This window comes from Dendrobates tinctorius, unplaced genomic scaffold (assembly GCF_039654945.1).
Source record: "Dendrobates tinctorius isolate UK_male_01 unplaced genomic scaffold, ASM3965494v1 ptg000028l, whole genome shotgun sequence".
Lineage (NCBI taxonomy): Eukaryota > Metazoa > Chordata > Amphibia > Anura > Dendrobatidae > Dendrobates > Dendrobates tinctorius.
Window position 1 is genome coordinate 82,355,652 of NW_027361696.1, and position 14,684 is coordinate 82,370,335.

At 45.6% G+C, this 14,684-nt stretch overlaps 1 protein-coding gene across 2 annotated transcripts in view; it reads right to left on the minus strand.

Moving 5' to 3' along the window:
- Window positions 1-1,981: 1,981 nt before the first annotated feature.
- Window positions 1,982-14,684, minus strand: part of PPP6R1 (protein phosphatase 6 regulatory subunit 1) — a 105,670-nt gene continuing 92,967 nt past the window's right edge. For both annotated transcript variants that reach the window (XM_073571088.1, XM_073571087.1), the window contains 4 exons: window positions 5,199-5,299; window positions 4,490-4,685; window positions 4,211-4,333; window positions 1,982-2,859 (listed from right to left, as the gene is read on the minus strand). In XM_073571088.1, the coding sequence (XP_073427189.1) occupies window positions 2,856-2,859; window positions 4,211-4,333; window positions 4,490-4,685; window positions 5,199-5,299 (424 nt within the window). In that variant the 3' untranslated portion in view covers window positions 1,982-2,855. The remainder of the gene's footprint in view (window positions 2,860-4,210; window positions 4,334-4,489; window positions 4,686-5,198; window positions 5,300-14,684) is intronic.

Here is a 14,684-nt window from a genome sequence, read left to right on the forward strand (position 1 = left end):
TGGGCGCAGATGAGGGCATGAAGTCTAACGTCCTTTCTATCACACCGCATGTAAGTGCATGGCGTTCTGCCAGTCAATGATGGACATGAAGTGCCTGTGTAGACGAGTACGTACGGTTATCTCCACCCAAACCAGACTAATACGGACATGCAAATTATTGCTTTATGATAAGTACATAAAATCATATCACCGACCACCCTGGAGGAGGTCAGTTGTGTAAATGCCCACCCACGCTCACTTTTTGCTCTACTTTAACAGTAACATAAGGAATATTTTACTAACAACTGTCTTTGTGACTCGGCCGCCCTGCTGACAAGTCTGTTTTTCTTCTAAGAACATCCCCGAAAAAATAATTCTGAAGCATCAGTTTTGCTGTTCCTCCTGGTCATTACCTTTCTTTGGCAATTAGTTATGTCCCTACATCAGAAGGCGCTGTGAGATTGCAACGCCCAGCATGTCCTGACAGCAAAAAGACTACCTGTGCTTGCTGAGAGTTGTAGTTCACAGAAATGGGATTGGCCCTGCTCCATAGTCTCATACTGTCAGCATTGTGCAAACACAGTTTATCAACTGGGGGCAAACGGAAACATCACAAAGCAGAAGAATAAGACGATTTTTCAGAATTGCAATTTTATGGAAGACAAGTGTTTGCTAAAACAAAGAGTTAAAGGATATGGATACCTTTGGGGAATTTTTTTTTTTTTTTTACAATTTCACTTCTACAGCAGCAGAATGAGTTAACAGAGAATACATCAGTGAGCTTATTCTAAAAACAGGGTCTGTCAAAGAAAAGTCCAGCAATACTTTTACATGGCCGGTCAGCTCCTCCATCACTGAGAGATCAGTGTTTGAACTGATATGCAAATAAGGTTGAAGGACTATGGTAGATCTCAAGCATCTGTCACCCCAGCTCTATTCCCCCCACCCAGTGCCGCCTCCTTCTGCTTGACTGACGGCTCCTTTGCCTGAAGTCACAGTATAGAGGTGTCAAGCAGAAGGCAGCAGCTCTGGCCAGGAAATAGAACTGGAGTGACAGAGGCTACAGATTTACCATAGATCTTCAGCCTCATTCGCATATTGGTTCAAACGCTGATCTCTCAGTTACAGAGGAATCTGGACTTGGCTATGAGAGTGCTACATGCACATATAAATAGTTGGGGGATGGATCCTGCTTTCAGATTCCCTTAAGGAAACCATAGACTTTCTTTGCATTTTTTAGGCAAAAATATTTGCATTTAAAAAAAATTATATATAAATCACATTCTATGTATTGTGTGTATATATATATATATATATATATATATATATATATATATATATATATATATACATACACACACACACACACACACACACACACACACAATATGTAAGATATAAGTATATATTATCTCTCCAATGCTTTCCATATCCTCTTAATTTAGGGAGTCAATGGGAGTACCATGCTCTAATAAGCCCTGGCCGGTTCTGTTACACGACAAAACCTTTGGCTTTTTCATTCTCTCCTTATTATACAATGTCCGACACCTTATAACCAGAAAATCCTAATGTTGCATTATGGTTTGGTCAGTCGTTCACCATTTCCTACACCTCGGACACCTATATTGTCTATTCTCCAAGCCATGGGACAAAATCGCTAAAAAAAAAAAAAAAAAGGAGAACTTGCAACTAGCAAGTGCGGGCGGAAATCGCTGCACAATTAATAGCGCCCACCAGCTTACGGTCGGTCCCTTTTACATGGGATTTCTAGATCCGGCCCTGGCCTGCACGCATTGAATATATTTGCTGGCGGTGTACGGTGCCCGTGTTCGGGGCCCCTGCTGAGGACAGGTTAGTTGCAGCCTTCCGGTAAACCATACACCACCGCTCCTTCAAGCAATATCTGAAGCAGAAGGCAGGATCTGTGCAAATGTCTGCTGGAGCAGAGTCCGCTACAGAGAAGGAAACACCTCCAGGATGCACAATATACACATAGACTGGGTAATGTCATTCCTAGTACATTTTAATGGGTTACACGTGTATGGGATGACAATAAGGCACTGCTAATATTATTACTGAGAATCTAACAACTTAGGAGATTTTTTTTTTCATTGTAGGAGGATTTTTTTTGGTAACCACATTACAGAAAACTAAGCAAACAGAATCAGATGGCCGTGGATTATCGTATAAGGGGATTGGACATTGAAAAAAATAACAATAATAAAATAAAAAGTGACGTGTTAATCAGAGGCATTTGACATCAGATGCAATTATACAACTAAGCCTGACAAAGGCAATCATCCAGCCGAGGCGTTACGTCCGCGGGCCGATCATTGCAGTGTGCACATCTGCATAGACTGTTTCTACATTTTACTTTTTTGTGATAGACCGAGTGGGGAAGAGCAAAACAAAGAATTTGGCTTCGACTTGTTGTGCTTAAGTCTGCGGCATCGTCTGCCATCGAAAAAAGAAAAAAAAAAAGTGTAAAATAAAATTTATATATAATTTAAATGTCATTAATTCCTGTTTTTCTTTTTTTTTACCGTTGCCACTTTCATATATAAATATATATAAAAGCAAGTGTGAGATAGATGTGTGTACATATAATATTCTGCATATATATATGTACATACATTCGCAACACACATATATGCTATTAAACTTTCAGTGCAAAAAAAAATAGTATCGTTTGTCTCTTGCTTTCACAATCTTCTCGTACACAATGGATTACGACGGATTCTGGATTTGTGTCTCATACTTCCTTGTACGGAGACAGAGGCTTGGTCTTTGTCCTGGTTGAAAAATCCATGTGTGTACTTAATGCAGATCTTTGGATGTACAGTCATTATTTCTGATGCCAGATTAGGGGACAAAGTTTACCTGGAAGAAAAAAACAACATTACTTATATCTTCAGTGACAACATCCTAAAAAGTTATACAGAAAGAGGATCCCAGCCTGGCAACAGAGAAAACGATGAATCTTTTTTCCCGCCAAGGAGACTGGTCTGCAACGTTTCAACACTTAAAAATATTTTTCAAGCCAAAAAAGTTTTAACGCTAAGGTCGATCTGAAAGTGTATTTCATGTGGATGTTTGGTAAAAACCCTAGTTTCACGACTACTTAGCGGTGTAAACAGACAGCCAAATCCTGATGAACGAGCAAAGTGCTCATCCATAGACTGAAGTGATCTTTTGCTCAGTGCAAAAAATCATCTCGCTTGGTGGAGCATCATCCTGTATGAACCAGACTCGCACTGCCGAGAACCATGTACACGGAGCGAATTGGGCAATGTCATAACTAAACAGCCCGGTTCTCCTCAACACTGATCCATCAAGGGGTCAGGACGCTTCTGTGCACATTTGATGGTCAACTCAGTCCTGCCAAAATTGTCGAGATTGCAAATCTATTGTCTATGGCCACCTACTGATTCCACCATATTGCCACTGGAGACAGGTAGTTGTCTGTAAGTGGCTCTGGCACATGCCCTCAGCAGGATCAGTAAAGGGGGTTTTACACATACCGATATCGCTAGCAATATCGCTAAAACGTCACTGGTTTTGTGACGTTATAGCGATATCGCTATGTGTGATACTTACCTCTGACCAGCTCCCCCGCTGTCCATCGCTGATCGCGCGAGATCGGCCGGCTCCATTTCTCGTCGTCTGCTTCCTGCTGGGCTTCCTGCTGTGTGAGACGAGCGACGCTGGACGCGAGCGGGAGGACGTCAGGATCGCTGTGTGTGAAAGGTAAGTATCGTGTGCTGCGTCGCTGCTGCATCGCTGTGAGATCTTTCTGTATGAAAGCTCACTCGCGATCATTTAGCGATGCACCAGCGATCCTGACCGGGTCGGATCGCTCGTCGGATCGCTGGTGCATCGCTAAATGTAAAAGGGCCTTTAGGCCAATGACAGGGTTGATTAGCCCTGACATATCTACAGAGACTGACATATCAGACAGTGGCTTTAACTCCAGTTGCAGCTACAGAGAAAGCTTGTTAAGGACACACTGAGGAAAATTAAGGATGTGTGATACATGGAGTCCTTACAGCGGTGTAGATTACACATATAGACTTTCCACTAATAAAAGCTATGTAAATGCAAGGAGAAGTTGAGTGGATGCCAAATGAACAGAAAGTTTGCAAGTTTCTCATCTATTTCTACCCTCATCCAACACCATGACCAAGGTACCAAACCTTCCTTAGGCCCCTTTTCCATCCCAAAGATTTCTTACCGGATTTCTGTCTGGTTTTCATTAGAGTTCTTATCTAAAGTGTCGTTTGTTAATTCCAAGCTCTGTTGTTTAGACTCTGCAATGCTGTCCATCTGTGAGGTAGATGGGGCTCGGTCTTCCACCCTACAAGGTAATGAAACCTGATGAGCCATTATGACTGCATACCCCCCGGCTGGTGGTCACATATTCTAGCAATGCGTAGCCCTGATCTGCCTCTGGTGATATCAGTGGTGTCCGCACCCAAGACTCTGGGTGACAGTATAACGATGGTTACGGTACCTGTTCGTATCTTCTGTCACAGTTTCATCTTGCGTCACAGGCTCGGCAGTTTCACCATTTACCGTCAACCTGCATGTGGTTTCATCCCCAGGTTCGCTGGACGATGGCGTTGTTGTACCCGTTTCTGCCACTGAACACTGTGGGGCTGCTATACTTTTCTGGGGGTCACCCAGTGTGGTTGAGGTTTCCATGGTTTCTGGACGACATACAGGAAAACGCCAATATATAATTGTAGAGTTACAGTTCGGATTCAATAGATTAATTTTGTTAAATAAATAAAAATTTGAAAAAACAATGAAAAATCAAAAAAATTTTGTACAAAATATTGTATACAATTATTACATAAAACCAATCCAGATATTTAAATTATGCACAATTATGCTGTGCAGATAATTTTGGGATTCTTCATTGTTTTCAAATTCTTATTCATTAACAAATATCAATAAACTATTGTATCCTAGTCGTGGACAAACAAGTGGCGGCGTTCCTGTTTTGTTTTTTTGCTTGTCACCCATCAACTCTAGTTGTTTTGCTATTCTCAAAACTAACCCCGACCTCAAATCATAGTAAGCTTCCAATAATAAATGTACTGATTTGGGCTGATGTAAACCCATCTAGTAAAATTAAAACTATTTCTGGCAGGTGTATTTGCAGTGGTGAAAATGGCAGTCAGCACCCCACACAGCCCAGCATGGCAGCAGACACTTACCTTCTTTTACAGGTGTATCAGAAGTTTCACCATTAGTTACTTCCTGAGCCGAACAGTTTTCGGATTCTGTAGGTGCCTCCTCGTGGGTTGTTGATGGGGGACTGTAGAAAAATAAGATTATATTGTAAATTTCTCAATAGAAACTTACAACCTGGTTAAGTAACAAGTCCAAAAATTATGTCCTTCAAATGCTTCCAATTGCGTTTAAAGCGAACCTGTCAGCAGGATTTTGCTAAGTAAACTACAGACACTGTCAGGTTGGCGTTGTTCCTGATGAAAATGATACCTGGGGTGAAGGAATCTGTCCTGTGGTTGTTGTGTAATCAGTGTTAGAACTTTTCAGTTAATTAGATGGTTGTGGTCCGGGGCAGGACTGTAGGCAGAGTTTTACCTTACTGCTCTCAGGTAGAGAAACCAAGGAGAGATCTGCCCACAGGCTGCCCTGAAGCATAAACATGTTCCTTTTCATAAAGGCAGAGAGCGACACAGACTGTTTGTGCTTCGGGGAGGCCTGTGGACAGATCTTTCCTTGGTTTCTCTGCCTGAGAGCAGGAAGATAAGACTCTGCCTGCAGTCCCACCCCAAAGCATGGGTGTATTATTAACTGAAAACTTCTAACACGGATTACACAAGAACCACAAGATGGATTTCATCACCCCAGGTATCATTTTAATCAGTGTAAGACACTGTCTGTAGTTTACTGAGCGAAATTCTGCTAACAGATTCACTTTAAGTGCAGCGATTGATGCAAGATCTAGTCGCTGCAGTTACAGGCAGGTGCTGGCTGTGCAACACAGCTGGCATCTACCTGGTAAGAAGCAGGCTCGGGTGCTCAGCAGCCTTCATATTTTTTTTTTATGAGACGTGACGAAATTGTATGTCATAGGTGGTTTAGGCGTTTTCAAACTTTATATTCTTAAAACCTTAATCCAGACATAACAGACATGTGAGAAATGTCATTTATTAACTCGTTTAGTTTATATCAGCGTCATTTTTCAAACCTTCTTATTTTGTTAGAATATTAGAATGGTTAAAATTAAAGTATAATGTAATTTTTTCCACAAAATTTACAAATACGATCTTTTTTTTCCCTCCTACCAACCTATTCACTTTTGAAATGACTGAGGGGACCGATATATTGTATCACCCCTAAAAATAGAAACCATGTTAAAAACTGCATCCTCACAGTATTCAATACTGCTGTCAGCAAGTTTGTTAACCTTTCAGGTGCTTTACGGGAATTAAAGGGAACCTGTCAGCAGGATTGTGCTCAGTAACCTACAAGTGTCGGGTCGACGCTGTTATACTGATTACAATGATACTTTGGGTGATGAAATCAGTCGTGTGGTTGTTGTGTAACCCTTATTTTCAGTTTTGAGTTAATGATATGCTCGTGCCCCGGGGTGGCCTGTGGGGGGTCTTCATGTGGTGCTCTGCTTAATCACCAGTATGGGCTTATGACAGGTCACTGATCCCTCACTGACCTGACTCTAATTTTACATACTGCATAGAATATTAAAAAAAAAAATTTAACTTCATCAAAATGGCGCCGGCAACGTAACATCTATAGTTTTCTGACTGATACTACTGTGCATGCACCACCATTTTGCTGGAGAAAAAAATTTGGCTGCAGCAAAATGGCGCTGGCGAAACGAGATATATGCTACTGCGCCGCTGGCGCCATTTTGATAAAGTTAAAAATAGGGATTTTTGTGTACTCACCGTAAAATCCTTTTCTCCGAGCCATTCATTGGGGGACACAGAGACCGTGGGTGTTATGCTTTCCTGCCACTAGGAGGACACTAAGTAAACTAGAAAAAGTTAACTCCTCCCCCCTGCAGCATACACCCTCTCGCTGGACGAGATCTCATCAGTTCGGTGAAAAAGCAGTAGGCGCTTAAACAGTTGAACAATAACTATGTCCCAACATAAAGATGCTAAACAGGGTGGGTGCTGTGTTCCCCAATGAATGGCTCGGAGAAAAGGATTTTACGGTGAGTACACAAAAATCCCTATTTCTCCTACGCCTCCTTGGGGGACACAGAGACCGTGGGATGTCCTAAAGCAGTCCCTGGGTGGGAAGCATACATGTGCTAAAACCCCATGTACCGATTGAACTCTGAGGTACTGCCGCTTGCAGGATGCGTCTGCCAAGCGCTGCATCCGCAGAGGCCTGAGAATGAATCAGGTAATGCTTTGGAAAGGTATGCAGACTGGACCAAGTCGCAGCTTTGCAGACCTATACTGCCCGCCTGGCGACGAATGGCCCAAGAGGCGCCCACTGAGCGGGTAGAATGTGCCGTAATCCCTGCTGGGACAAGCGCGTTCCTGACCCGATAGGATTCTTGAATCACGAGGCGGATCCACCTGGCTAGCGCTGCTTTCGAAGCGGCTAACCTCTTCTTATGCCCGTCTGGAAGTATGAACAGGGCATTTGACTTGCGGAAGGGAGATGTCCCATCTCAGAGCCCTAACCACATCCAGAGTGTGGAGGGCTTCCTCAATACGACGGACTGGTGCCGGACAAAAAGGCAAAACAATTTCCTCAGTGAGGTGGAAAGAGGATACGACCTTGGGCAGGAAGAACGGAGCTGTCTTGAGGACTTCCTTGTACTAATGAAAATTCAGGAACCGAGGGCGGCAGGATAGAGCCGCCGACTCTGAAAGACGTCGGATTGACGTAATTGTCACTAGAAAGACCACCTTCCAAGAGAAAACAGTCAGTGGAACGTCGTTCAGGGGTTCAAAGGGAGCCTACTGTAGGGCTCCAAGAACCAGGTTAAGGTCCCCAGGTTCCAATAAGGTCCCCAGGTTCCAATGATCGTCTATAAGGAGCCGCCACATGGGCAAGTCCCTGAAGGAATGTCCTGACTTGAGGTTTGGTGGCAAATCAGCGTTGAAATAACACTGACAAGGCTGAGATCTGGCCGTTGATGGAACCAAGTGCGAGGCCCGACGTTAGTCCGGATTGAAGGAATTCCAAGATAGTAGGAATGGAGAACGTCATAGGGAATCAGCCACGATCCTTGCACCACAAGAAAAAAGGTTTTCCAGGTGTGGTGATAGATGCGCATGGACACAGGCTTCCTAGCACTTATCATTGTGGAAATCACGTCGTGAGAAAACCCAGCCTTTGTTTAAATCCAGAATTCAACGGCCACGCCGTTAAGGACAGGGCCCCGGAGTTCTGGTGGTCAAACGGACCCTGAGAGAGCAGATCCGGACGATCTAGAAGATGCCAGGGAACGTCGGCGACTAGTTGAATCAGTTCTGCGTACCAAGCGCGGCGCGGCCAATCTGGCACGACAAGAATCACTGGTACTCTTTCCGATCTGATCTTCTTGATGACCCTCGGAAGCAAGGGAAGAGAGGAAAGATGTACGGGAGCCGGAACTGGAGCCACGACAGAACTAGTGCGTCCGCACTGATGGCGCATGGATCGCGTGATCGGGCGATGGATTGAAGAACCTTGTTGTTTAATCTTGAAGCCATGAGATCCACATCCGGAGTCCCCGAACAATGACAAATCTGCTGAAAACCTCCGGATGAAGAGACCACTCTCCCGAGGCCAGGCCCTGGCGGCTGAGAAAATCTGCTGCCCAAATTTCTACGCCCGGGATGTGGACTGCCGAGATAGGTGAATGATTGGTTTCCGCCCAATGGAGGATGTGACTCACTTCGTGCATGGCCATCCTGCTTCGAGTTCCCCCCTGGCAGTTGAAATACGCCACAGCCGTGGCGTTGTCGGATTGGATCCTGATGGAGTGGCCTGCAAGGAGATGGTGAAAACTCCGTAGGGCTAATCTGATTGCTCGAATCTCTAGGATGTGGGTGGGGAGACGAGACTCTCGAGGAGACCACCGACCCAGTGCCATGTGGTGACGAAAAACTGCACCCCAGCCCAGAAGACTTGCGTCGGTGGTTACTACCAAGCAACCATTGTACTGGGAGAAAATACTTCTCTTGATTCAGGGAGGATTTCAGAGTCTACCACTTGAGGGCTTGTCTGACCCGCAGGGACAGGAGGAACCGACGGTCCAGAGAGAACGGGTTCTTGTCCCAGGCTAACAGACTCACATGTTGCAAGGGACGGAGATGGAACTGGGCCAACGGGACAGCCTCCATCGCTGCTACCATCCGTCCGAGAATTCTTATGGTGAAACGAATGGAGAGAGAAACTGGTTGAGAAAGAGACCGCGCTGCTTGTTGTAAGGCTCGGGTCTTCTCTGGAGGGAGAATGACCAACCTGCGGGAAGTATCAAAGATCATTCCCAAAAAGGAAAACTGTTGAGCCAGCTTTGGGAAGGACTCTTCAAAGTTTATTTTCCAGCCCAGGCGAGAAAGTGTATTAACTGTTATATTTACGGATTCCTTGCCTGCTGGAAAGGACGGGCTCTTGATAAGCAGGACGTCTGGATACAGTAACACTACCACTCCCCGAGAGTGAAGAATGGCCGTGACAGCCGCCATGACCTTGGCAAAGACCCTGGGGGCGGTGGCGAGTCCGAAGGGCAAAGCAACGAACTGGTATTGTTCCTCGTGAATTGAAAAACGTAGGAACTGCTGGCGGGATGGGCAGATCGGAATGTGAAGGTAAGCGTCCTTGATGTGGATGGATGCTAGGAACTCTCCTTTTTCCAAGGAAGTGACAACTGATCAGAGAGATTCCATTCGGAACCGCCGTACCTTGACCAACTGATTTAACAGTTTGAGGTCCAGTATGGGCCACATCGTCCCGTCCCTCTTTGGAACCACAAAAAGGTTTGAATAAAAACCTCTGAACCATTCGTCCTGAGAGACCGGAATGACAACTCCGTCCTTTTGCAGCGCCTGAACAGCCCGAAGGAAGGCTGTTGTCTACTTTTTGGGGAGGGAGGATGGGAAGAAAAGTGTTGACGGAGGAGAGGAGAATTCTATCTTGTATCCGGAGGACACCAGTTCCCTGACCCACTTGTCGTGGACGACTGCGAGCCAGGTGTGACTGAATGAAAGAAGACAATCTCGTACTCTGCCGTCGTCTGCCAGATAGCGCAACAAGTCATTGCGTAGAAGATTTGTGGGATCGGGGTCCTCGAGAACCGGATTTCCTGGGTCTGGGCTTCCAAGAGCGATTAGGTCTGTATGAGACCTTGGTGCCTCCATCTCCGCACAGGGGCCGACTAGAGACGGAAGAGAAGGTAGAGGAGGAGCAACCGGAGTTATTGCGAAAAGAAATCGTGTCGGCTGTTGGTTCCAAAACGGCCGAACAGCCTTTTGCTGAGGAGGGAAATTACTTTTTTTCCCCCGGTAGAATCAGAGGTGAGCTGGTCCAGCTTCTCCCAAAGAGGCGACCAGACTGATAAGGTAGAGAAGTCAGCGATCTTTTAGACATGGCGTCCGCTCGCCAGTCACGGAGCCAAAGAGCTCTTCTAATGGAGATTGCATTAGCGGCAATTTGAGCAGCCCCATTGGCGGCAGCAAAACAGGCATCAACTACAAAATCTCCTGCGTGAACTATCAGCCTGGTGACGTTGGTAGCTCCCGGAGGGAGGTTGCTACTCTAAAGAGCAGTGATTAAGACCTCTGTCCAAGCGGCCATAGCCTTAGTGACCCAAATCGCTGCAAACGATGGAAAAACCACCGCTCCTGAAGCCTCAAAAACTGAACGGGCGAGATAATCAATTTGACGATCGGAGAGGTTTCTGACCGAGGAACCTTCCGAAACGGATAGGAGAGTCTTAGAAGCCAGCCTCGATACAGGAGGGTCCACAGATGGGGACTGCAACCAATCTTTCGTTAGGTCTGGGTGAAAAGGGTATTTATGTGGTCGATCCCTATGTCTCTGGAAAATGTCCTTAAGCTCAGGGTGGCTGTTAAATAATTTGCGTACACGCTTGGTCCTCTTAAACGAAAAAGCGTGTGCTGGAGTAGGAATATTTTCCTCCTTTAACTCCAGAATCCTGATGACGGATTCTATAAGTGAATCAAGCGACTCTTGGTCAGTTGGAGGATTGGGGATCTGAAGCGTCAGATTCCAATTCAGAGTCGTACTCGCTGTCACCATTAGGAGGGAGAGCAAGAAAGAGAACTCGCTGGTGCTGAAGCACGAGCGTGACTGGGGGACGCGTAACGGATCCGCTCTCTCGCTTGACTGTCCCTTGAGCAAGTACGGCCCCTGCTGGTGGACGGTTCCACGCGAAGATGCCCTCTGATTTAAAGAGGCTTCCCGGAGAGAGTCTATAGCTGTAGTCCGTGACTCCACCGACCGTGACAGGGGCGCAGCCCACTCAGGGGGACTAAACGCAGGAAGACTCGCAGCAGCGGCGGCGAGAGGCGTTTGGGCGCAGGCCACGTCGCAGTCCGTGCATAACGGATTAATCTGGCGCAGGGCAGAGTAGATTTGCAAGTGGTACACACGGCATAGAACATAGTCTGCTTCTTAGCAGCCTGCTTAGCGCTCCGGAAAGGGTTAACGGCAGAGTCTGACTGCAGCAGCAGAGAATGTGCAGGGAAAGGGTTAAGCCTTAATCTGAAGGCAGATGCAGCTTACCCGGTCCTGTACTGCATCACCCGGGAGGAATAGCTGTTGTAGTGTCACCCGGTATCCGCCTGAAAGGTCACCTCACAGCTCTGAGGTAAAAGGAGATGGCCCCCGAGATTACAATTGCACGTCTCGCCAGTAATGAGAGGCGCCAAGAGGAGGGGGTGGCGATAATAGCGCACGCGGCGCTATGCAAACTGCGGCCTAGTAGGCCTGAAAAGCTGGGGGCTCAATTTCTGGCCTATGAGAAACAAAGAAATGGGGGCACCACCGAAAGGATAATTAAGGGGATCCAATCTAGACCTAAATAGTACATCTGTTTGACAAAAAGGAGAGAAAGAAATAGGCCATGAGCAGGGGATCACCCTGAATAGGACATAGCATATATAATACAAATTTTATTAAACACAGCAAACAGCAAAAATTCTTAAAAACATTAAAAATGGTCACAGATGTGACACATACACAAATAATACAATGCTCATAATAGAGCAACCCACCTGCTACCAACTATCACCCTCACCGAGAATGATGCCTATATCCCTAGGTCCATGTAAACAGGATTCTCAATAGTAGAATTAGTAAGCCCACACATAGGTAATAAAGAGCATATGAGTCAGAAACACCAATAATATACAAATACAATGAAAAAATGATGCAATTCCAACCCAATAATTACAAAAAAACAGTACAAGGGATAATGGAAACCCACCTAGAGTGGCGACACGCATCGGGTCTCTGGCTCTACCTGCCCCACTTCACTTCTCATGGGTTTTGAATCAAATAATTATTTGAGAATCCTGTTTACATGGACCTAGGGATATAGGCATCATTCTCGGTGAGGGTGATAGTTGGTAGCAGGTGGGTTGCTCTATTATGAGCATTGTATTATTTGTGTATGTGTCACATCTGTGACCATTTTTAATGTTTTTAAGAATTTTTGCTGTTTGCTGTGTTTAATAAAATTTGTATTATATATGCTATGTCCTATTCAGGGTGATCCCCTGCTCATGGCCTGTTTCTTTCTCTCCTTTTTGTCAAACAATTCCTGGCCTACCCGCGGAAGGCGCCAGGGGCGGGGCGGCGCTAGCGGGCGGAAAAAGCCGGGGACTAAATTTCTCGGGCCAAGTCAGCGCTTCTCCCCGGGGGCAGGACCCGACCCCGTACCTCCACTCCAGTGCTCAATCAGTGCCGAGTCCATTCTTCTCATCCTGGACGGATGAAGCAGAGCCGGAGGAGTTCTTGAAGGGGGATGCTCGATCGGTCCTCCCTCTGGACAGGGGGACGGAGAGCTTAAAGAGGTATGCTCAATCGGTCCTCCCTATGAGCAGGGGGACGGAGAGCTTAAAGAGGTATGCTCAATCGGTCCTCCCTATGGGGAGGGGGACGGAGAGCTATGGGGCTGACTCAGGGCTGAAGAAAGCGCTGTACGATCTTCTCCATAATGCGTAATCAGCCCCTATTCGTCGCAGGAAAGTGTACGTGAAGGGTTACTCCACGTGCTTGCCTGTTGTTGGTTCGGGGTAGAGCGGGAAGTAGAAAAGAACCGTCGCCCCCTTCACTCCGCTAATTAAAAAATAAAAATTTACAGAAAAATTCAAAAATAAAATAAAAACGATGGGGTCTGAAACCAGACCCAAGTGCCTCCTACATATACTAAGCAAGAACTGGTGAGATCTCGTCCAGCTAGAGGGTGTATGCTGCAGGGGAGGAGTTAACTTTTTGTAGTTTACTTAGTGTCCTCCCAGTGGCAAGCAGCAAAACACCCACTGTCTCTGTGTCCCCCAATGAGGCGTAGGAGAAATAGGATTTTTTTTATCCGACAATATCATAGGCATTGTGCGATACATGCTACTGCACAAGCACCGCCGCCTGAGCACTCAACCCACTGGATCTTCACAGAACATTATAACATTGGGATGTGAAAAAAAAAAAAAAAAAAAAAAAACCCCTTTAGTGCTGCTAATCGTTACTTTTACAAAAAAAAAAAAAACACAAAAATTGAGCTTGGTTTGAGTTGGTATACATGCAGCATATAAACGCATGTTCACATTGGCCATAAAGCATACAAAACCCACAAAAGACAAAATGAGAAAAACCCTGCTGTAATTAAAGAGAAAAAGTGCATTTAAAACATCTCTCCAGAGTGTTTTTTATTGGACCACTGGAGTTGTGCTTTAAATCCAATTCCCCTGCTCCTGTCTTATACTCACCTGACGCCACATTTTTTTTTTCCAGTGTCGCTTTCATTGGTCTTCAGCGAAAAATGACCTGTGGGTAAGCTCTAGTGTTTCCTGGAATTGCGTGGAGGTCACTTTTCAGTACAAGTCTATGAGAGTCTTGTTCTGGCTCTCATAGACCTGCACTGAGAAATTGTGACATAATTGTGACTTCTGGCCAGTCAGAAGTTACTGGCACAAGAAGACGCTACGGGACCGAGGTGGCATAGCTAACAGCTGCCAGAAAGTGAGTATAAGAATGGGAGCAGTGGGCTTACATTTAAAGCACCACTCAAGGGATGAAAAAAAACAAAACGCTGGAGTGGTGCTTAAAGTGGGTTTTTCCCACTAAAGTAACGCCTCTGAATTTTATTTTCTGATGGGATGGGGATGTGTCACTTTCTTTATCGCTTCATTGGGGGACACAGGTTACCATGGGTGTATGCTGCTGTCACTAGGAGGCTGACACTAGGCAAAGAGAAAAAGGAAGTAGCTCCTACCCAGTAGTATACACCCACTGACAGGAACCAAGTACCTCAGTTTGTGCTTAGTGTCTGTAGGAAATCCGCAGATAATCCTTTTTTTCCTTTCAGGTTTTGTTGTGTGTTACTGTTTTCCCTTTATTTTTCAGATACAGCTTAAAAGGGAATCACCCTTTTTTTTCGGCTTGCAGCTGCCGGCATAGACATCGGGGACTTATCTACAGCATTCTGTAATGCTGTAGATAAGCCTCCGATGTAACCTGAA